A 25,959-nucleotide genomic window follows, 5' to 3' on the forward strand; every position below is an offset into this window, starting at 1 on the left:
TTCCTGCAGAACCGAATGTGTCATCAGGAGGGAGAGGGTGAAAGCCAAAAGTGATTTTTGAGTGATAAAGTAGTGTAGCTCCAGGGTGTCTAGCTCCCAGGATGGCTTCCCCTATATGTCAAGTAAACATTCTTCTGTTACGCATGTGCCTGGGGAGGATATCATGTAGTGGATTATATTACAGACTTCTGGAGATTTTAAAGCACAGAATTCATAAACAGGACTGGAAAGTGATAAGTAGTGACAGTTATAACAGCCTCTGAACACTACTTGCACAACCTTAATTTTCCCAGTTTACTCCTCACAGGCATTTACATGGTACAGCAAAAAAGAGTGCCAGACCTGTATTTAAGAAGTCCTGAGTTAAAATCTGGACTCAGATGCTTGTTAACTATGTGATCTGGCTCTGTGTGTCTGTTTCGTCAACTGTAAAATGAGGATAATAATAGCACCTACTTCACAGTATTGTTGTGATGAAAAAAAATGACATATTTGTAAAGTACTTAGCATAGTGCTTGGTACATAATAGGTATTTTTAAAATACCTTTTCTTCTTTATCAGTAAAATTAGGGCATTAAATTAGATATACTTTGAGGTCTCTTCCAATTCCAGATCTAAAATCTCATTATATGCCTATGTTAGTGAGTATAAGATTCTTGTAGTTAGGAGTCATGTGACCATTGATATTCAATATATTTTTTTAAAAGAGAAATATCAACTATGGTAATAATGGAAGAAGAACCCCAAACAATGTTGTAGTCCCCATACTCCATTCTGGTTTGAATTTCAATTGTGATACAGAAAGATCAGAGAGAATGAGGGAATATTTAGTCTTTGATAAATTGATGTGGTAGATAGGATACTTGTCCTAAGCTCATTGTTAGTGTGGGAGCCATGCTACTTAAAAATGCTATTTGTATCCTTATTAACAGCATCTCACATTATGTCACTTTATGCTGGTAGACAAGTAGAAAGGATTCTGAACATTCTTGTTGGTTGCAGATTCAGTGTTAGCCTGCTTACACTGAGAAAGCACGTAGCTCACATTATACACAGATCTTTAAGAAGTCTGAAATAGAACTGTTGTTCACTCATTTCAGTTGTATTACTCTTTGTGACCCCATTTGGGATTTTCTTGGCAACAATACTGGATTAGTTTGCCATTTCTTTCTCTAATTCATTTTACAAATGAGGAAACTGAGACAAACAGGCTTAAGTGACTTGTTCAGAATTAGACAGCTAGTACATGACTAAGACCCGATTTGAATTCAGGAAGATGAGTCCTCCTGACTCTAGATTCAGCACTATCCACCCAATTGTCCCCCAAATAGAATTATGTTAAGATGAATAATACTTCTGTTGGACATTCCTTGAATCTGCTTGTGTTAGTAAATAAGAGACAGAAGCCATTACAGCTTGCCCAGGTTTGCTCAGTTTGGGAAAATCCATGGTTCTTATCCTCAGAGTTCAGAAAACACTAAAAGCTAGTTAACTCTTGCTTACTAATTGATGTCAAATAATAATATATGAGACACATTGGTTGGGGCTATAGTATTAAAAAGACATTCTTTTTACTCCCTCCCCACCCAGATTCCTCTAAGGGATATTTTTAGTGCCCTAAGGGGAGATGTAGTAGTTGCCCTGGGATGCCAGGATGAGTGTTGGGAGAGCTTAAGTCTGGGATGATTTTGAACTAAGTCTACTTTGTCTAGAGAGCCATTTAAATCCCCACTCCTTATTTTTCAAAGGTCTTTAACAATAGAACTGTGACTTCTGGTACAGTCATCATTTTAGGTTTCCAAACTGACAGGGTTGGTTGGTGAGGAACTATGTGAAAGTACTTATGACTACTTAAGATCATCTAGAAATCAATAACTTCTATCTATTTCTGTGTAACCTTAAAAAAAATCCATGCCAGATAACCAATCATGAACAGATTTCTTTGTGTCAGTGAAAGGGAATTCTTTGAATGCACTATTTCCATAGTGTTCATTGATGGGCATTTTTATGACTGTTAGACATTTATCCATCCTAGGTAATCTCAGTTAGAGTGCTGTGTCATTTATCATAGTAAAGAGAAATGCTGGTTCAAGTTGAAATCAATGCTTAGTTCAGATCAGCCCTGAAAGCACAGTATCAATTTCACATGCATCAATACGGGGCGCTGAGAAAACTTGGTGTTATTGTTGCTGGTCTGTATCATTGCTTTGATGCTCACCTATAACACAGAATGGCTTCCTGGCAAATCGCAATCTTCCTTGCCATCCTCGGTAGCGACAGCAGCAACCAGCCGACCAGATACGGATGATGAATTCCAAACCGAAGACAACAATCATCACAAACTCCTATAAAGCACAAATAAAAAAATATATTTGTGGCAGGTATTTTAGAGGAAACTAGCTGATTTTTGGGTAGTTCTGAATATGTTAAGTCATCACTTGGAGCTTTTAATTTTAACTGGACCTTGGGGGTCAACTGGACTACACTTTTCAAACTGAGACCTAAAGTGGGATGATGACTCACTCAAGATCTCAGAGAAACTAATGATAGTATTGAGATTCAAATCCTGGAGCTCTGACTTTTTCTATTAGATTACATCAAAACTTTTCCTGCTATATCATGCTGCTTTTATTCTTCTTTTCTGAATCAAATAGCAACAAAAAATCCTTGCAAATACATGGCAATTGGTAGCTCAGAGCACTGAGCTTAGAGTCAGGAAGGCGCAAGTTCAAATTTAGCCTAGCTTCATGACCCTGGACAAAGCAGTTAACTTCTGATTGCCAGAGGAAATAGATCTACTAAATTGACTGGATAGGAAAATGGCAAACTACTCTCTGCTAAGAAAATCCCAAATGAGGTCATAAAGGATTGGATACGACTGGACAACAACAATATGTGCAGCAAAATATTATTCCTCTTCAATTCTTTACATTTTAGGACTGATCCAATTTCATATATAAAGGCTGAATAACTCATAATCTGTTCAATCCATATGGAGGAGTGATAGACTTTAGATTAGCTACCTAGTAATGTGGAAGGTCTGAATTTACAACCAGCAATCTCATTCAAATGTATATATTGTAGAAAACATTTTCATTTCAATGCTTATGTGACACAGACAGAGACAGAGAGACAGAGAGATACAGAGAGATAAAAAAGAGAGAGAGAAAGAGAAAGAGAGAGAGAGAGAGAGAGAGAGAGAGAGAGAGAGAGAGAGAGAGAGAGAGAGAGAAAATGAATGAAAATCTTAAGCCTGTGATGATGACCTGTTTTATGGGGAAGCAAACATTTACACATTAATTTTGGTCCTTTTTTATTAGTTTTAAAGAAGGCAGCACTGTTCTGTGGATTAAGAGCTGACATAGGAGCCAGGGCAGGTCTGGAATTAAGCCTTGCCCATGTCACATTCTGGCTGTGTGACCCTGAGCAAATAACTTAACCTCTCCTCACTCTAGTCAACTCTTTAAGACTTTATTGCAGACTAATTGCTAATTTGCATTGGTAGAGGATTTCCCACTTGAGAGTTCCCTATATCAATAAGATCTCAGTTCAATCTCTTTCCCTATAATTTAAACACATTTTTACAAAACAGCAGACCATGTAAGGGTGGACATTCATACTGCATGAGAGGAGAAACTGAATACTAAGAACTCCATACTTATTGGCTAGTTAGGTTGTTATCTTATCTTGCCCCTCAGTGAGATATGATAACATCATGGTTATGGATCTGTGACTCTGAGTCTATTTAGGAAGAGTTGGAAGTTAACTCTGAGGTAAGGCAGACTCAAAATGGGTCATTAAGAGGCTTGTCATAGAATAAAAGGCCAAAATTACATTTGGAAGGTAAAAGCTTTTTCCTGTCAAGAATAACATAATTAACTTGTTGTATTGATTAGCTAGGGAACAAGTGCTATGTTGATCAAAATTGGTTCTTTGCTACTTCATAGTGCTCTTAAAGCAAAACAACAACACAAAAATCAGAGCAACCCCAATTCTTTCCTCCCTCTATGGTAGTAGCAGTAGAGTGAATCAGAAAGACTGGAGTTCACCTCAGACCTTTACTATCCTTGTTACCCTGGGCAAACCACTTGACTTCTTTCAATTTTAGTTTCCTCATCTGAAAAGTGGGGATAATCATAGCATGATCTCAGATTCATTGTGATGATCAAATGAAAAAAAGTATGCAATATGTTTGGCTCAACTTACAGAACTATAAAAATACAGCTGTTACTACTTTTAATAGCATTACTACTATTATAACTGCTACTGCTACTACTACTATTATAACTAATATGACAATCCCTCCAATTATTAGTACTTCAACTACTACAACTACTATTTCAACTAGTTTTACTATTATTATTACTATTTTGACATCTACTACTGCTACTACTATCATAGCTACTGCTTCTATTACTATCATAACTATATATCTATAACTATCATAACTACTGCTGCTGCTATTATTACTATTATTATAATAACTACTTCAACTATTATTATTATAACTACTTTGTCACTACTATTACTATAATCATTTCAACTACTAGACTACTACTGGACTATTATTACTACTATTACTATAACTATTTTTACTACTTCTACTGCTACTACTATTATAACTGTTCCAACTATTACTACTACTACTACTCTACTATTATTACTACTGCTACTACTGCTGCTACTACTACTCTACTATTATTACTACTGCTGCTGCTACTACTACTACTACTACTACTACTCTACTATTATTACTACTGTTACTACTACTACTACTCTACTATTATTATTACTGCTACTACTACTACTACCACTAATAATAATAATATAAATAGTAATCAGTGAGAATAAATGTATGGAATTAAAGCCTGATATTTCCCTTATGTTGAAGAGGGTACAAAGGGGATGCTCTCTTGCTTGTGAAAGGGAAACATCTTGAGTTACTGATGAAAAATGCTGGACATAGTGTCAAAAATTAAATTGTTGGCACATATATGGTTTAAAATAATCTTCAATTATATGTGCAGTCATAAGGTTATAGGATCATAAAGTTAGAAGTCTATAAGTTCCATCTCTTCTTTTAAAAGATGAAGAAACTGAGATCTAGACAAGTTAAGTGATTTGAGTAACAAAGTTATTAAGGAGAAGTTTTGAGAAGAACCAACTAAATGAAATAATTTAAAATTAACACGACAGATTGGATGAGGCTATTCATCTTTAGGGAGAGAATAGTTTTAAGAGATGATTTATTCTTTGATTTTGCTAGTATCATTATAGTTCAGGGGACAGCAAAACACAGGTAATGTTTTTCAAACTTTGCCTATGGGCAAGGGGAATACTGAAATTCTATATATTGTAGAAAGGTATGATCTGTCCTGAGATTTAAGTAAGAAGTTTAACTACAGAGAAGCTGAGTGTATTCCTTCCCAAAACCAAATATGGTATTGCCCCATTTTTTTTTTTTAAAGAACCAAATTTGAGATTCTGGGATTCATGATAGAAATTTAATTATATGAAGACTAGAGAATAATATTTTTATATTACTTTTCTATTAACTATTATCTAGAAGTCAGCATGATACAGAAGATCTGGATTGAAATTCATTCTTTGCCGCTTACTTTCTGCATAACCTTGTATGAGATATTTAACTTTCTGGGTTTAGGTTTCTTAATCTCCACAATGAAGGGACAGAAATAGGTTATACCAGGAACTCTTAACCTTTTTTTGTATATGCTACAGACCCCTTTGAAATTTAAATGAAGCTGATGGACCTCTTCATAATATTTTAAAATAATTTAAAATATAATTTATTTTATTTTAATATTTTAAATTTAAAAATATTTTAATAATATCAATAGTATTGTTATTATCTTCTCCAATTTATAGGTGAGGTTATAAGATACAGAGAGGCTAAGTTACTTGCTAAGATTACACAGTGTTAGAACTGGGATTTGAATCCAAGTCTTTAATTCAGTGCTTTTTTCATAATAACATAGCCAAATTATGTTCCAGAAACCCTAAATTTGGATTAAATAATGTGTACTAGTTTTACTCATTTATTGGACCCTAGAGTCAGGAGGTGTTATAGTTTGGCTTTTGCCTTTTAAAACTATAGTTCTCTGGTTAAGCTGGTAAATTTTTTCTTGTCTTTGTTATTTAGTTGTTTCAGTCACATCTAATTCTTCATGGCCCCATTTTTTTTTTTTTTTTTTTTGGCAAAGGATATTGGAGTGTTTTGCCATTTCCTTCTCCAGCTCATTTTTACAAATGAGGAAAGGAGGCAAACAGGATTAAGTGACTTGCCTTGGTCACACAGTGAGTAAGTATCTGAGATTAAATTTGAACTCAGGTCTTCCTTTCTCCAGGGCAGTTAAGTTTGACAGTGGTTAGAGCACTAGGCCTGGGATCAGGAAGAACAGAGTTTACATTTGGCCTCAGACACTTACTAGATGTGTGACCCTGAGCAAGTTATTTAACCTCATTTGCCTCAGTTTCCTCATCTGTAAAATGAGCTGGAGAAGAAAATGGCAAACATTCCAGTATTTTTGCCAAGAAAACACCAAAAAGAATCACAAAGAACTAGACATGACTGAAAATGACTAAGCTACAACAATGACAGCAACAACTTCCTGACTCTAGGCTCTGCTCTCTATTTATTGCACCATTTAACTGTCCCTTCCTAAGAAATGTTCATTCTTTTCAAGAAGGCAGAAAGAGGCCAAATAAGAATAAAATTCTTAGAAAAAAGATATAATGTAAAGAAAGTAACTTATGACTAGTTTTTTGCTACAACCCCAGAGATTCACATTTTTATCAATACTGAAATTCTATCAACAATATACTTATCATCCACAGTAATACGTAATCCTGTTTTACAATTAAAATATTTTACACAATAATTCTGTTTTATTCTTACAACTCTGTGAGGTAAAGAGCATTAGATGCATCATTACCCCCATTTACTAGATGAAAAAACAAAGGATTAGAAGTGAATGAATGGATGAAATTCGCATGATTAGTAAGCTTTTCATACTTTAGGGCTCTGTGTGCTATATCACATCAGACTTGTGCTTCCTCATTAATTCTTATAATATACTATAAGGAACATATTTCCTGTCCTTGGTTTAGAAGTAAGGAGAAAAGACACAGAAATTATTAAAACTAAGATTCAATGAAAAAAGATGTGACTATAATTCAAGTCTATTGCTTCCTAGAACAATGATCTAGCCATTAACCCTATCTTTTGGATATTAAAGATACAAGAGTCCTCATTTAACAAACTCTAGAAATAGCTTTTCTGTATCTCTAGAGATTTAAAACTAGTCTTGGTGAGTTATATTATTCTTGTGTTTCCTAAAGTGGCTTTAAGTCAAAATTGATTGATTTTTGCAAGATGCTACAACGCCAAATAACCCATGTTCTAGTTGTTTTCTCATTAATTAACAGCACTGTTCATTAAAACACTCAGTGACCTTTGTCTAATTTGCTAGATGGCTGCTGTGACCATTAGCTTTTCCTGGTTTTATGCCATCAAGTTGAATTTTTTGTGAAAATGAAATGTTGACATTATAAACCCTGTGACATTTGCACCAATTCTTGAAGAGCTGTGGCTAATTAGTCACACCAAATTGGAGCTCTCCAGTTCTATTCAGAATATCAGCACAATCAATTTCCAGCTTTTTTCATTCCTTTTTTCCCCTTCTTTGTACTTAAAGTAACTTAGAACAGTCAGGCCAGGATCTTTTCTCATAGAATCCCTATGGGGAAAGTTTTGTGACGTAAGCTAAGATGTAAATCTTTAAGAAAGATATCAGTCAGAAGGATTGTGGTCATAATTATGGGGAAAGTGGAAAATTCTGGAAGTATAAAAATAAATGGTGATAAAATCTACTCGTGACTCTTAAAATCAGAACATGAAGATCAATGTACCAAACAAACAAATCACTGAATTTTAGAAGTGAGATGCTGAAGAGTGGGAATATCTGAAACAAATGATGACTAATGAATTAAAAACATTTATTAAGGGACAAAAACATAAGAACAAAGGTGACAGTTCTGTCCTCAAGAAGCTTAATATTCTAAAAAAAGGTATAGTATCCAGGAAAGAATATTTTGGTCTGGAAAGTTACAGGGATAGTAAGGGTAGCCATGGGAGAGTAGACTGATAGATTCTTTCCAGGTACAATAGAGATTTATTTTGATTTTGGCTCCAGAAATGGAAAGAAGTGATGGTGGTGGTGATGATAGTGGGATAGGATTGTCCAGATTTGCAAAAGACCTCACTTGTCTAGTGTTAGATAGCTTCAAAAAGTCTTGAAACTTTTTTCTTTAGTATTTTGGACTTTACAGATAACTATTTGTTTGATGTGAAAACCACCCAGCCAAATGGCTTTAAAACCCCCCCTTGAACATGTGTCAACAATATCACATCCTACCATTGGTAAAACAAGGACATTTCAAAATGTTAAAGGTGTTAACTCTTGTAAGCCAGTGAACAGGAAGAGGAAATTGGAAATAGAATGGCCAGAGAGAGCTAATGATCTTTCATAAAAATAGAAATTTGGTTTCTTTTCCCACTAGCATGCCAAGACCATTCTACAGAATCATATTGTCCATAATTTTGGAGTAAGAAGGGGGGTCTCAACATAAATTTAGTTCAATTCACTTTTAAAAAGGTGCTTCAACTAGACTGCTGTTGTGATGGTTGTTGTAATAAGTGGTCAACGCTTTTCAGTCTTTATTTTTGTAGACCTACAAAGACTACTTTTCAAGACAGCCTGTTCTATTTTCAGTCAGCTTTAATTATTATAAAGTTCATCCTGTCAGCCCTTCCCTTTATACTGGTGCTTGCAAATGGTATTTTTTGCAACTTCCACCTATATTTTTAATTTTTCTCTCTGGGTCCACAAAGAACAAAGTTCTTGAACATAGTTGCCAACTTCCCTGAGTCTTCTCTTTCACCCTTTTAATGCTCATTCCAGTGATGAACTTTGGAATTGAGCTGATGGAGACAGTGGATCAAACACAAATTCAATTTTCTTTCTTCTCCCATGAGGAGACATGAAAAAAGAAAAGATTAGTGTTCTCCAGGAAAACTCTGTCTCCTACATGCAGTTCTCAGAGGGTTAGACACAATAGCAAGTTATGTCTTTTTAAAACTTAGGGTCTTATTGACAAAATTAATTCTCTCTCTATGGAAGATTTTAATGGTACTGTATTCAATTCAAGGACAAGAAATGTGCTTCTAGACCAGAAGGTTCCTGATCTTTTAGCAAAAATAGTCTTATTCAAAGTGCTGATGATTAAATCCTTTAATAAATATTTATTAAATGCCTACTATGTACAATGGGGAATGATGGAATAATCTAAAGGAGTAGAGTTGGTGTGAAATGAATAAGCAACTGGCCTGAGCATCTTCTTAAAAGGAGGTTCTGAGAGGAACTCTCAGTTTTCCACCCTCTTATCAGAAGGAGGTGAGGATTATTAATGACCATTATTATTTTTTCACAGTTATTTCCCTATATTATCCACCCCAGTCCCTTCATGGCACTAAGTCCTTTATTGTAATAAAGAAAAAAAATAATCAGAACGTTTAGACAAAACAACCTAAAAACAACATTATAGGCAATATTCAACCACCTCATTACTAAGTGGAGGGAAATGTGTTTCATAATCTGTACTGTATTATTCTCACTTCTAAAGCTAATAGAAATTTTCTTGGACATCTGAGTATTTGCTGCTCCCTGGTGCTACTCAAGCTTTCTATGTAGAATATGGAAATAATGATATCATATTGCCTACATTCTTAGTTTCCTGTAGAGGGAGTGTTCTCCAAACACAATTATAAACCTGAAAACCAGAACATGGACACAAAACATCATGTAGCTCATCAACTTTTGATAGATATGGAATTAGAAATCAATTCACTTATCCCTGTTAATTTCTGACTAGATACATCAGTATTTTAAGGATCTGATTTCTGCCCCTATACTGCAAATCATCTATTATCTCTATTATAGGAGTTGTCTTTGAGAATTGTTCAGAGCTCTGAGCAAGTTAAGTAATGGCTCATAATCACAGAGCCAAAAGCAGGAATTGAACACAGGTCTTTCTCACTCTGAATGATAACAGTTTCAATTAACCAATGAGAAATATTTATTAAGTCTTTACTTTTTACCAGGTATTTTTGAAAGTGCCCCTGGAACAAAGAAAGACATTTTCTGCCCTCGGTAGATATATACAAGATACCACAATCTCAACAACAATGATAATATTAACATTTATATAGTGTTTTAAGATCTGCAAAGATCTTTAATAATGTTATTTCTTTTTAACTTCCTAGAACTTTTTGAAGCAGATGCTGTTATTTACACCCATTTTTCTAGTGAGGTAACCGAGACAGAGAGTTTAAATGATTTGCCCAGGATCACACAGTTAGAAAGTGTCTGAGTTAGAATTCAAACTCTTGGCTCCAAGTGCAGGGTTACAGCAAGCAAATAACTACAAACATACTGCCTTGAGTTTACTTGCCCATCATATCTTCCCCGTATTAATAGCTCAGCATATTCTTGACCCTAAATATTATTTCATTTGGCCTTTCTCCAAGGTCTCTGACTGCCTACACTGAAACTCACCCTCTTTGCTTATTTTAATATCCATTTTAGGTCAGGGGCACAAATTATAACTGGGAGATAGATATTCTTCATCACCCCATCCCATTCCCCCCTCCCCTCCCACCAAAAGCCATAAGATTCCAAGTGATAATCTTAAGTATATAATATGGAGAAAGTAATGAGTTAAAGTATGTTAGAACCTTACTTTGACATGTTTCTCATCCTTAAACTCCACCCTATAGTTTTTCATTCTTAGACTATTGACAATTTTTCAACTTTGACCAGATGTTATTGAGCAGTTTAGTAACTTCAGTGAAAAACACTACTTTCTCAAGAAAATACAAGGAAAATAAAACACAGTTCATATACTTATATTTTGGATAGAGATAGAATTGGACATAACGCAGTTATTAAAACCTTCAATATTAATAAAAGATAGATGCTTATAATAGGTTTTGACTTTTTTTCATGCATCAATGATTATTCAACCAACTCTTGATTTTCCAGTTTGTAGATTATCCACAGTGATCTGAAACCTACACTCTTCAATGAGCCAATGCAGGGTAGGTTTAGAGAGAGCTGAGAATATATATGTGTGAAAATTTGTTTCAGTGTATTGAAAAGACAAATAGAATATGATTTTTGAATGATCTTTTTCTCTGTACCACTCATGTCTTACTTTCCCTTGTATTAGCATGAATGATTGAGAGTTCACCCTAATTCCATAATAATGAAGAAAGTATCTGGCCAGAACCAGATTAACAGGTAGGTGTAGTAGGCAAGCACTTGTTTTATTTTAGTAGTGTCCCCCAAGGACCTTTCTCATTCCAGTCAACTGATTATTACTTGAAAATCTACCATCACACTTTCATGCCTTTCCCCTAAATGTTCATTTCTCTTACAAGTTCCATACCCAGGAGGGTATTATTATGTGATATTATGTGATATTATGAACAATTATTCACTAATGTTTACTCATCAAAAATTAATTTGACCTTTTTATATGAATGAAGAATTTAAAAACAGGTTTGAGAGAATGAGGGGAGGAGAAAGGATAGCAATAGCATGAGGGTCTTAGTCACCTGGAGGGGGACAACAGGGAGAATAGAATCCTATGGGAGTTTCAGAGGAGACAGAAGGTTACTACTGACAGATTTGGCTTATAAAGCAGTCCTGCCTAGACTAGCATTATACCTGGTCTTCTGAAATTCTAAGTTATTGCCAGTAATTTAATGAGTAGGAATTTACTCTAACTTTTTTTCCATCTCTTTAGGAGTTCACAAATATCTCAAGAAAACCAGCCCTTCTCCACCCACTGCATAACTGTCAGTTTAAAAATCCTCCATTTAACTCTGCATTTATGTGAAGAAAATCTCAGGCAACACCTCTTCTTTTCTGTTCCTCCTTTCTATAGGACTGCATTTATTAAACAGTGATAGATGTCTTTAGTTTAGATGGTAGGGGGAACGTGTGTAATTTTTTTCTCTTTCTGTACCTTAAATGACAATTTGGAACAAGTTTTGCCATCCCATACCAATTGGGAAGAGAAAATTAGGGTCATCAAGTTCTGTTCTTCAGACTTTGTTGTAAAATATATCTTTTATTAGGTGTCTGAAACAGAATTATAAACTCAAAACTGGACTCATACTAATGATAATAGATAATTTCTCTCTAGTACTTTAAAAATTGCAAAACATTTTGCTTCTATTTTATCATTTAATCCACATAACTCTGACTGATCAGTGGCTATAATTATGCTTAATTTACAGAAAAGGCAAATGAGAGAAATGAAATGAATTTCCTAGAGTCAAGCAGCAAATAAGTATCTGAAGGAGGATTCAAATACAAGTTTTCCTGCCTCCCAAATTGGCATTTATCCCCTGTGCCACCTGTATTGTTGTTTAGTTGTTCAGTCATATCTTACTCTTTGTAATTCCTTTGGGGGTTTCTTGGCAAAGATATTGGAGAGGTTTTTTTTTGTTTGTTTTTTTTTTTTTTTGCCATTTTCCTTCTCCAGCTTCTTTTACAGAGAAGGAACTGAAGCAAATAGAGTTGGCCAGTTACATAGCTAGTAAATGTCTCAGACTAGATTTGAACTTAGTAAGATGAGTCTTCCGGACTCTAAGCTTGGCATTCCTTTTTTTTTTTTTTTTTTTTTTTTTTTTAATAAATGTATTTTCCCTTCATTTTAAAAACAGTATTTTATTTTTCCAAATACATGCAAAAATAGGTTTCAACATTCACTTAGCAAAATTTTGGGTTCCAAAATTTTCTCCTCTTTTTTTCCCCCTCCTCTCTCCCCAAGACAGCAAGCAATCTATATAGGTTAAGCATGTGTAATTCTTCTAAATATATTTCCATATTCATCATGCTATGCAAGAGAAATCAGATCAAAAGGGAAAAAACACCAAAAAAACAAGCAGACAAAAACAAAAAATGTAAATACTATAATCCACATTCAGTCTCCATAGTTCTCAGTATGGATGCAGATGGCTCTTTTTCATCTCAAGTCTATTGGAATTGCCTCAAATCACCTCATCTTTGAAAAAATAGGCTTGATATTCTATTTTGCCACTGCCCTAGTGCTACCTGGCTATATTAATGAAATGAACAGGAATATTACAGTTTTTCTTACTGCATTACTTCAAACGTTATTTTTTCAAATAAAATTTGGTGGGCCAGTTCAAAATGGCAGTGGACTTCTGTTTTCTAAAGGAATAGAATTAGAATAAAACTGATTCAAAATATTGTTCAAAAATGAACTGAAACAAACCAGCAATTCATTTGGTTCAAATCCTTGTTTTTTAAAGTGCAGGTTTTCTGTTAATTTATTTCTGAGTTTTTAGGTTTTTAATGCTCTTGTGAATCATTTTTGGACTTGTCCCAAGCAAGACAACCAACAATTTAAGGGTAATAATGCTAATACTATGATATGAAATGAAATTATATAATGATAATAATATAATAGCTAGGATTTCTACAGAATCTACTCTGAGCCAACCACTGTGCTAAATGCTTTACAAATATTTAATTTGATCCTCATAAAAACATCTCCATTTTAAATTTGAGGAAACTGAGGCAGCCAGAAGTTAAATGACTTGTTTAGTATCACACAGCTAGTAAGTATCTGAAGCTAGATTTGAGGTCAGATTTTTCCTGGCTCCATTGTGCCATATATTTTTCTATTTTTTTTTCTTAGAAAAACATTAATATGTGAAGATTTTGTCATAGAGTCTTGATCCAAAGCTGCATGATGGTGTAGAGGGTTACTGACTTCTCTTAGGCCATGTCAATGAAGCATGAATTCTGGCAGGTTCTACTTAGTGGAAAAGGCTTGAAGAATGCTCTTATTGAAAAACTGGATCTGTGGATGTAGCCTCGCTAACAAAGCCTCAGCTCCAGTAGTCTGGCTATTACATGTCTCAATCTTTAGCCATAGCCATCAATGAAAGAAAGAGAAATATAAAATTACCCTCACTCTCATGTACCTGTCTCTTTTTTTGAGTGATGACAGTGGCAGAAAAGGAAGCAGAAGATGAGGAGAATCACAGTTTTAAACCTATAAATATTAATTAATTTAAATAAATCATCCTTGTTTAATGGCCAAAAAAATCAATATTAGTCCATAGATTTAGAGAGGGACCTGAAAGGTCAACAAGATCAACTTTCTACTTTTACAGATCTGGAAACTGAGGCTTAGAGTCACACAGATGATAGGGATAGGGCTTGAACTCCAATTGTTTGACTTCTAATATAGCTATACTGCCCCTGTTATAACTGAAATAATTGAATTATATCAATATTGAACTTTTTGCTAGAAATGGGATCCTGTCAATTCAGTAAATATTTATTGTGTTTATTCTAGATCATGTAGTATATAGAGCACAGGTCTTAGAATCAGGAAGAGTCGTGTTCATGAGTTCAAATCCAGCTTCAGACACTTTCTAGTTCTGTAGTAACTCACTCTCCCTATTTGCCTGAGTTTCTTCATCTATAAAATGAGCTAGAGAAGGAAATGGCCAACCATTCCGATATCTTTACCGAGACAACCTTAATGGGATCACAAGAAATTAGACATACCTGCAATGACTGAACAACAAATTTAAAGTGTTTATTCTGTGACAGGCACTATGCTAAACACTGGGACTACAAAAAGAGGTCAAAAACACTGTACTTTTAAGCAACTTAGAACCTAATGGAATCAGAGGGAAAAAAAGAAGTTTCAGCTAAATGGGGAATATGGTTCATGAATTCTTTTTGAAGAAGCAAATAAAAGAGCTGGTAGAATTTAAATTTACCATGTATTCAAAGGTAATTAGAACTTTTTTTTGGAAGCAGAATTTCATGGGACACTTGGTCATCTCATATGCAGTGATCAATAGAACACAAACAAAAAATCCATGAAAAATAACTGCAACCCACATCTGTGGCAAAGCAAAAATAAGTAGAGGGATTTCATGAAAACCCATTAAGAGTCCCTAAATTAATCTAATATATAAATTCATACTCAAGTGACTTCAAAACAAAGATGGGTTTATGGAAGGGCTAAGGTTAGAGCAGCTAGGTGACCCAAGTGGCTGCTCTAGGAGTCAAAAAGATCTATCTTCCTGAGTTAAAATCTTGACTAAGACAACAGATTAACTGTGTAACTCTAGACAAGTTAGTTAACTCTGTTTACCTGAATTTCCTCATCTATAAAATGAGTTGGAGTAAGAAATGACAAACTACTCCAGTATTTTTGCCAGGAAAACCCCAAAGGGAGGTCACAAAGATTTGGACATGACTGAAATAACTAAATAGCAACAAACAATAAAGTGTTAGGCTAAGGTGATGAAAACTATAATGGAAAATATAGCTCTGAATTAAAAAAAAAAAAACAGTGGCTTGTCAGGTACACAGGAATCTTGTTCCCATATGGCACAAATATTTTCCAGAAAAGAGTCAGAGAGCCCTAGATAAGAGTCACATAGCTAGTAAGTTTCTGCAGCTGAATTTGAATTTTGGTTTTCCTAACTAGGAATGAGTTGGTACTCTACTTTATCAGTGCTATTAAATAAAATTCTGTAACATTTTGCTTATTTAAATGAGGCATAAATGTACTTTAAAAAATATCAGTAAAAAATTTACCCAGTCTATGATTTTTTCCCTATCCCATCTGTTCAGCTTTGTTGACACTAATTGGAATAAGAGTAAGCCTAGCATCTTATAGTAAGATACCTTTTATGCTGGAATGTACCTTTTTTGGATTAATCTCTGCAATAGGACAGTTATGGTAATTAACCAATTTCATTCTTATTATTTCTAGTGTTGAACAAGATGCTGCTTTTCATTTTGGAGGAATGAACATTTTCTTTCCTCTTCACATAGAACACAAGATATGATTTCTTCTTTTGCATCTTGCTCTATTTTTTCTAGCTCTTGGTTTTCACCACTAATTTTTCCTGAGGTAGGAAGAATGTTTGTCACCTTTGATATCATGGACCTTTTGTTACTTGAAAAGAAGGAAAGGGACAAGAAGAAGAGAGAATGTATGAGTCCCTTCTATTTTCTAGCACAGTTTATTTTGGCTCTACCAGATGTTTGGCATTTGGAATTTCAGAGATGAAACCAAGGAATTATAAATCACCATCATTGACAGTACATACCTTGCAGGATTATTGTAAGGGTCTGCAAGCCTTGAAGTATTCTATAAATATGAAGGGACAAAACAAACACTTTTCAAGTACCTACTATGTGCCATGACTACTCTGTGCTATTGTGTTAAGAACATTATAGAAATTACTTCATTTGATTCTCACCTGGGTTGGTGCTATTATCAACCCCATTTTACAGCTAAGGAAATTGAGTCAAAGGTTAAGTGACTTAACCAGGGTCACATAACTAGTAAGTACTTGAAGTTGAATCTGAGCTCAGCTCTTCCTGACTCTAGGCCCAATGATTTATTCACTGTTACTTAGTTACTTCCACCATAAAGTTCTTATTCTTCCTCTTTATCTTTCATCACCATTATTGCCACCACCATCACCATCCTCATCCTCATTCTCACCCATAATCATCACTGTTATGATTTACTCAGATAAATTCATCATTTCCCACAACGAGGATAGTAGAGATGAAGTAAGTGATAAGGCAATCTTGACCAACTTGAAGTGCTAAAAATAATTTATATTGTTATATAGTTCCTTTTTATATGAGCTACATTTTCCTATGCATTTTATCCTAGTTTGTCTCCTAGAGTTGTTGACCCAATGGATCATGCTATTCATGATGCTTTCTTGGCAAAGATACTGGAGTGGTTTGCCATTTCCTTTTCTAATGAATTAAGGCAAGTAGAGGGTTGTGACTTGGCCTCTATCTCTGCAAAGTATCAGAGAAAGATGCCTTTTCATTTATCTATTTCCCCCTTTCTTTGTATCATCAAAACTTAGCACAGTGACTTTGCAAGTGAAAGAGATGCTTTATAAATACCTGTAACTTAACTTAATTAGACCGGACTTGGTCTTTCTAAGTTCCCAGTATTTAGGTTTGCATGTTTTGTTGTTATTTTTTGCATTCTTATTAAAACAACGGGCTTTTAAGATGTTATTCCAAATGCTAGAGTAGATACTTGGGGAAGCTAGGTGGACCATGGATAGAGTGCCAGATTTGGAGTAAGGAAGAATCACCTTCCTGAGTTCAAAGCTGACCTCAGACACTAGCTATGTGACCCTGGACAAGTCTGTTTGCCTCAGTTTCCTCATTTATAAAATGAGTTGGAGAAGGAAATGACCCAAAAAGGTCAAGAAAAGTCAGACAGGATTGAAATGATTGAACAATTCAATCTAAAGACAGAGTCATTTATAGGACTACTTGGATGACAGTTTTAATGGGGAAACTTTTTAGTGGAATAAAATGGACTCAGAAGATCTTTGGGAAAGTTCCCATACTACTAGCTATCTGTATGACTCTGGACAAGTCACTTAGTCTTTATAGTTTTCTATATAGAGGCTATAGTTTCCTTCTATATAAAAAGAGAGAGGAGTGGACTAGATCAGTAATGTCAAACAAATAGAAAGAGACTCCTATATGTGGTTCACATATAGATTAGAAAACCACAAATTAACATTATCTATGTTTTATTGTATTTTTATTTACTTTGTTAAATATGGATATGCTTAACAAAAACAATTTCATTTTAATTTGTTTTGGACTATTGGACCAGATGACCTTTAAGATGTCTTTGAGCTCTAGATGTATGAGATATATGAGGGGGGAGTGACATTTAGGGGAGTGATTTTTTTAGAGATTTGTTACTTTATTAAGGAGTAAAACTAGGAACAGTGTAGAGTTGATGTTCACCAAAATCTAGGTTTTTTTGCTTTTTGTTTTTATTATTTTTTCTCAAAATAGTACAAACAATGGGCAAGTAGGTAACAGAGAATATAACATTAAACCTGGAGGACCTAAGTTCAAATTTGACCTCAGATACTTACTGCTTGGGTGACTTTGGGCAACTAAGTCACTTAATCCTGTTTTCCTCAGTTTCCTCATCTGTACAATGAACTAAAGAAGAAATAGAAAACAACTATAGTATCTTTGCCAAGACAATTTCAGAAGGGGTCACGAAGAGATGGACACAACTAAAATGACTGAATAACAACAAAAGTATAGGCTTCTCTTTAGACTTTTATAACACTTTACAAAATGCTAAAGGTTTGTTTAGGTTATCTGACTCAAATTCAAGCTTGCATCAAGATGTATTGAAAAGAGAACCAGTCCAAAATCCTGAGGCCCTGAGTTCAAATTCTTTCTCTGCCATTTACTAACAATATGACATTGGGAAAAGTCACTTAAACTCCCTGAACTTCAGTTTCCTCAATTTAAAATAGGAGAGGCAGCCCTATATAGACCCTCAGATCCCTTTTAGTTCTTAGTCTATGGTACCAAATACATAATTTTCTGAGTATTCTTGACAAAAATGACACTACAATTTATCTTATATTTTGGTCTTGGTTTGCTTACCTATTGCCCAAAGGTTATTTTTTCTATATAAGTCCCATTCTCACAGTTAGTAATTTTTGAGGGACTTCATGATTTATATGCTAAACCAGTAGCCTTAAGCTCATGATGTATATTTGTTTTATGGTTGATGATACTCATCTGTTTATACTACTGCTATTGAATTCTCTATTTCTCTTCACCAAGGTTTCATTAATCGATCATGGGAGAATAGAACTAAAACTGAGAGAGATTTCTGAAAAGCTCTAGATGTATACTTCTCACACAGACACTCCCTTTCTCTCTTCCCTCTCCCCCCAATGTTGGGATGAAGTCTAAGTAGATTTGAGCAGTGTGAAAAGCAGAGAAATAAATCAGACAAGGAAAATCTGGAGTAGTCTATATTAAAAAAAATGCATAATCCATCAATTCAAAGTGTGATTCCATTAGTATAGGGAACTCCCTGATGAGGAACTTCTCTTCACCACTTCTGTCTTACAGTGTTGCCTAGGACTTGCATTGGGGCACGGAGGTTCTATTTAACAGAGTTGGGGCTTAACCCCCAGCTTCCTAATGCAGTGCTGGCTCTATTTACCATACTATGATTTCTTTTTACATTTATAATATCTCTTAAGTGTAGAAAGAATCTAAAATTTTATAACCTTCAAAATAGATCACAAACAAAAAGATAATGGTTCCAAATTACTAATTTCAACATAAATTGAATTTTGTTAAATGTGCAAATGTCAAAAATACATTTCAGTTGCCATTTCTGGAGATTTTGGACTCTGCATTTATCTTTCTTTAAATTATTCAAATCACATATAGTACTTGTCAGGTAACAAGCCACCTATATTAGTAAATAAAACAAGCTATTATTATTGAGTCGTGTCCACCTTGTGGACCTTACTGATCATGAATTTTTTTGGCAAAGATTCAGGAGTGGTTTGCCATTTACTTCTCCAGTGGATTAAGGCAAACAGTAGTTAAGTAACTAGCCAAGGATCACATAGTTAATGAGTATTAGAGGCCAAATTTGAACTCAAATTTTCTAGACTCCAGGCCCACTGTTTATATCTACTGAACCACCTAGCTGCCTCCACACACAGATAAAGAATTCTCATTTATAACACAATCTCAAATTAACTGAATGAGATTCTGGATTACTATTTCTTTTATTTCAATAGGAAACATTTAAAATTAATACTTTTTCTATATTTAATGGTTCAGAGAAAAGAAAAATTGGAGGGGAAAAAAACTCCAGAAAACTTCCTTTTTTTTTCTCCATGAATATTTCACATTGGCTATTTCCAAGGTTACTTAGATCAGTGCTTATTTATAAAGTAGGTATTAAATATCTGTATATTTGATGAGGGAAAAGATTGTCCTGTGAAATCATGTCTTGGTCAGCATTGAGTTTACCCCAATCCTTTTTTTACTGAGGCTTTAATCATGAAGCATCCTCCAAATAATAACTTAATTGGGTAGATCAGGAAAAGTGGTGGAAATGCCTCATGTGATTAAAGATAGTCTAAAAATTATTCAGATGCAACTTTTATTTTCCAGGCTCTATTTTTTTTGTATACAGTATTATAACAAAGTATTATGGCCATAATCTCTTGGCACTCCAAGCAAAAGATTATAAATTGCAGAAAAGGTACCAGTATGCCTTGGGAAATAAAGATTTTTCATCTAAGAGTTCTCTGTCTTAAAGAAATCACAGATCTAGCTCAGTGATTTCTCTCATTTTTGTCATGCAGTTGCCAAATATTTTTGTTTTCATCATAGACATATCTTAATATTCCACTTCTATCCATGTCATCAATTATGCATTAGCACTAAATATCCAGTAAGTGCTGATGATATTGATCAACAAAATAAATGTCACTGATTTGGATTGTTTTGGGAATATCATGTGGTTGGGAGAGAAATGATGTGTACTCATAAAAGCAAACGTTGTTCCTTCCTCTTGCTTTATTTGGTTGTAGAATTAATTCTTTCATTGATGTTTCTATAAGGATAGTACAACTCTTAGAAAAACAATAATATTTTGGCATACAGGTAATATGGTTACTGATTGTGCTTTTGTGAAATAAGCATTAAATTTGGAATCTGAACACTAAGGTTTAAACTTTATTACTCATTAATTGTGTGAATAAAGGTTTAAACTTTATTACTTATTAATTGTGCAAATTAGATTTCAGTTTTCTTAGTGCAATATTCAGATAACAACACCTGCATTTTTTCTTTCCCAGAGATTCGAATAAGAAATTGTATGTGAAAGAGCTTCTTTGTCTGCAGTTATTCTTACAGATCTCAGTTGCTACCTCTCTTTCACAGGATCTTTGATGTCGCAGTTAATAATGACTTTCCCCCAATGATTGTCACAGTATTTCATGCCTCTCTTCTGCACTTGATACATATTAATTTGTATTATAATAGCTCTGTTGTTTGCCACTTTTGTGACCATAGGCAATACACTTAACCTTCTCTAGGCTTATTTCCTTGTCTATAATATTAGGGGATTGTAATGGATGATCTTTCAGGTCCCTGCCAACTCTAACTCTTCTAATCAATCAATAAACATTTACTAAATGCCAACTGTGTGACAGACTGATTCTATGGTCATATGTCCATGCTAGCCTGAAAGCTTTGTTAGAAAATGGAACACAACTTACTTAAATTTCATATCTTTTCCAAGAAGTATACAATGTTCTTCATGTATTCATCATTTAATAAACATTTCTTGAATAAATGACAGATGCAAACATGTAAATTAATAGAATTCTGATTTCCAAAGCATTCTATTTTAAGCATCATGATGTATTAGATATGGTTTCATAGTCAAGGAGACTCAGATTCAAGTATAGAGTCTGACACATAATAGCTGTGTGACTATGGAAGGAAGAGGAAAGGGAATAAACATTTGTACGGTATCTGGTATGTTCCAGGGGCAGCTAGGTGGCCCAGTGGATAGGACACTGAGTTTGGAATCAGAAAGATCCTTTTTTTCAGTTCAAATGTGTCATCAGACACTTAATAGTTTTGTGACCCTGGGCAAGTCACTTAGCCCTGTTTGCCTCAGTTTCCTCATCTGTAAAATAGGCTGGAGAAGGAAATAGCAAAACACTCCAGTATCTTTGCTAAGAAAATCCCAGTAGAAGTCATGGAGAGTCAGAGATGAAATGACTGAAATGACTCAGCAACAATGATGTACCAGCACTGCGCTAAGTCCTTAAAAAATGTTGCTCTCCTTTGATCTTTACAACAACCCTGGGAGATGATGTTATCACCATTTACCTTTGGGGACACTAAGGCAAACAGAGCATAGATCATGATACTAGTAACAGTCTGAAGCTGGATTTAAAGTTAGATCTTCCTGACTCCATGACCAGTAATTTATCTACTGTGCTATCCATTGTTTCCCTGGGGAAGTCACTTCATCTATCAGGGTCCCAGGTTAATTTTTAAAAACTGCCAAAGCTTCAGAAAAAGTTTGTATTGCTAGAAGGAACTGCTCCTTGGGAAGGAAATCAGAGATCCTAATTACAAAAAACAAAAACAAAAAACAAAAATATGCAACATCCAATCCATAATCAATGACAAAAGCCTGTCTCTATACACTATTATTAAAAGCTTTGGAATTCCAACTTGAAGGAATGCTTTGCACAAAACCAGAAACCCTGCAGAGTTAATATTCCTTCTGGAAAAGCAGATGCAGTTGTGAATGATATTTAAGGATCAGATGCCGTCCACTTCTTATCCTTCTACTGTTTCATGAGAACCATCCAATGCCTGAATAGCTGTAAAGTGATACAGACGTGTCAAGTTGACCTCTTTTAAGATCCACACAAAAGGAGTCCCAGAGCAAGGTGTACTGAAAAGTAAATTTACAACAGATCTCAATGACCAATGACAACTGAGATGTATGAAAATTCAATAAGGAACCCTTAGTTTTGATCTCCATTATGGAAACCAGATAGACAAAAGCAATGTATTTTCCTTGGCCCGAAGAGGAAAGGAGTTTCTCCCTTATTTGCCATTTGATATTCTTTCTTCTATCCCTTGCCAACCTTGACTGCCAGCTTTCAGGAAGGCGTTTCTGTTATGCCAGTTTCAAAATTAGTGTAACAGTGTCCTCTGATAGGGAAGAAGATTAGGTCATAGTGAAGATGGCAGCATCTGTCTGTTTATAGCTGCTGTCTTCATCCTGGGCTTCATCTCCTTTCACAGCACTTGACAGAACATGGGGTGTGTAGGAGGAGAGAGAATGGGGGTGAAGATGAAGAAGGCAAAGAATCAGGGAGAAAGAGAAACTCAACTGCTTATTTCACCATTAACTCATCCCCATGATAGTCCACTTATTCTCATTTAATGGAGAAGAGGAACAAACTCAAGAACTAGGCTTACAATATGCTTCAGCATGATTTGCCCATTTCCCCAAATTATGGAATATGTCTGAAGGTTCTTGCTTTCAAACACAGACAATGTGTATGATTAAAAGAATAGTGAATGCTGAATAATAGAGTTTGAGACGTGGAAGGGACTTCAGCGGTCATTTAATTCAAAACATACATGACAGGATCTCTCACTATAACTTTTTTCTCCCATAACATAGGATAATAATAATAATAAAAGATGGTTGCACATAAAACTGAAAATCTACTATGTAGACCTTGCTATTCCTTTTAAATATATAACAAAATTGTCATGTAAGTTTCCCTTTTTTTACCTTTCTCTCCAGGTCCCCCCTCCTCCCACTTCTAGGGATGGTTACCATTAGATATACACAGACAGACATATATCATTCTATATATACATATATTTATCAATTCTTTCTCTGGATGCAGATAGCATCTTCTTTCATAGATCTTTTATAATTAATTTGAGTATTTAATGACTTAGTCAAAATGACTTAGTTGTTCAAAGTTGTTTTCAAAACAATATTACTGTTACCATATACAATGTTTTCTTGCTTCTGCTAATTTCATTATTTATTATTTCATGCAAATCTATCCATGTTTTTCTAAAATTAACTAGTTCATCAATTTTTTTTTAGCACAGTAGTATTCCATCTTGATTATATATCATATCTTATTCAGTCATTTCCCCAACTGATAGGCACTCCTACAATTTCCAGTTCTTTGCCACCACAAAGAGAACTACTATGAATATTTTAGAATGTATAGATTATTTTCCTTTTCCCCTAATTATCTTTGGAAATAAAACTTAGTAGTGGTATTGATGGGTCAAAGGGTTTAGGCAGTTTAATAACTCTTTGGGCATAATTCCAGATTGCTCTCCAAAATTGTTGGATCACTTCACTGTTCTACCAACAGTGAATTAGTGTCCCAATTTTTCCTTATCCTCTCCAAACTTTGTTACTTTCCCTTGCAATAATTTTACCTAATATTTTTGTAAATATTCTTCCATTTCATTTAAAGAGTTGAATTTATTAACACATAACTGGGCAAAATAATTTCTTATAATTGTTTTAATTTCATCATTATTAGTGGCATATTCACTCTTTTTTACTTTTAATATAGTGATTTGGTATCTGTCTGTCTGTCTGTCTGTCTCTCTCTTTTTCTCTCCCATCCTCACATTAACTAATGGTTTATCTCGTTAATTGTTTTTTAAATAAAACCAGTTCCTAATTTTATTTATTAATTTTTTACAACTAAATTTTATTACTCACACCATTAATTCTTCAAATTTCCAATTTAGCATTTTATTGGGGATTTTTAGTGTATTTTTTAAAAAAAGTTTTTTTAATTGCTTACACAATTTATTGATCTGCACTTTCTCTATTTTGATGTAGTATTTAGAGATGAATATTTTCCTCTGTTTACTGCTTTTGTTGTAAGCTATAGGTTTTGATTATATGTCTCCTTATTGTCATTCTCTTTAATTAACTTATTAATCATTCCATGATTTGTTCTTTAATCCACTCATTCTTTAAGATTAAGTTGTTTAATCTCCAATTAGTTTTTTACCCTATATATCTAAGGTACCATGTGATCTGAAAAGGATACTTCTAATGTTTTCTTTTCAGTAAAGTTCTAGCACTACTAGCCCAGTTCCTCTGTATCAGTTCTTCCTTTCACACTTCATTTGTATAAGATAACTGCTCATTTTTACCCTTTCCCTCTCATTTTAATTTTTTCTCCTATGTTATCCAAGTGATGACCAGCAACTACGGGGATTGGCCACAGTTCTGTTTTACTTGCTAACTCTGTGATGTTGACTTTTACCCTGGATCTGCCTCTATAAAATGATGAAGTTGAATTGTATGATTTCTAAGGTCCCTTCTAGCTTTAACATCCTATGATTGTATATTCCCTAAACTTATTACTGACCTAACTTTTGTAGAGTTCAAATTGTGCAGATGGTTGAAACTTCCCATTTGATAATTTCTTCATCCTTTCATTGCATTTATTATAGAATATAGTTGTAATAGCCCAATCTCACTGGCTTTGAGAACACATTCATAATGAAACCTCATTAATTATGACTGTTAATTTAAGACTTGCGATACATTTATTGAAGTTTATACTTACAGTATCTATATCTACACTATCTCTATATTTACATATCTATGAGTTTTGTTAAGGAAATCCATTACACATATGAAATTGTTATAAAAATATCTAATTTGAGAGAACATATAATTTGGGTACTTTGATAGAATTCTTTACATATAAATGATGAATGTGCTAATTAAAATAGAGTCTTCCATTAAAGTAGAATCCATCCAGAGTATTATTTGGTCATGTTGTGTTGATAACTAGAATTCCCTCTTAATAAAGATGGTGAAAAATGCAAGTTGGTCTCAGTTTGAATCCTTGAATTTGGTTATTTCCATTACTTCTGAGGGTGTAGAAAGAATCATTCAAATAAGGAATGACCAGCATTCTGTATTCAATAAAAAAAACTGTCACTCTCTGGCTCCAGTTACCGGTGGGATCTGGCTACTGTTGAACTCGCCTGACAATTTAGATTTCTTTGAAGGGAAAAGGAAGGGCAAGAGGCAATCAGGCATTGGATTGGCCAGAGAAAAATACCAAGGATTAATTTAATCACAGCAGAAGGTGAGGTGAAATTCAGGAGCTGAAGTTCAAATAGAAGTTTGGTAGGGAGTATAAAGACTATAGAAATTAGAGTATTGGAAAAACAGATCAAGAATAGGAAATTGGGCAAAGCCAAAGGGATGGATGAAGATTTTTCTGCCTATTTAAAAACTTTGCTTTAAACAAAAATCAAAATTGCCGGGCTATATATCAGATATTTGGTCAAGAAAAAAAAAGAACATTGTGCAATGAAACAAATAACCAATTTGTATAGGTAGCAGGTCATGGAGAACAAGAGA

General features: G+C 34.3%; 1 protein-coding gene across 3 annotated transcripts in view; it reads right to left on the minus strand.

Moving 5' to 3' along the window:
- The window catches only part of KCNQ5 (potassium voltage-gated channel subfamily Q member 5), a 622,012-nt gene that overhangs the window by 150,043 nt on the left and 446,010 nt on the right, over positions 1–25,959 (minus strand). For all 3 annotated transcript variants that reach the window (XM_031964627.1, XM_031964626.1, XM_031964625.1), the window contains exon 3: positions 2,219–2,345. In XM_031964627.1, coding sequence (XP_031820487.1) covers positions 2,219–2,345 — 127 coding nt within the window. The remainder of the gene's footprint in view (positions 1–2,218; positions 2,346–25,959) is intronic.

The sequence above is a fragment of the Sarcophilus harrisii genome, chromosome 4 (assembly GCF_902635505.1).
Source record: "Sarcophilus harrisii chromosome 4, mSarHar1.11, whole genome shotgun sequence".
NCBI classification, from domain to species: Eukaryota; Metazoa; Chordata; class Mammalia; order Dasyuromorphia; family Dasyuridae; genus Sarcophilus; species Sarcophilus harrisii.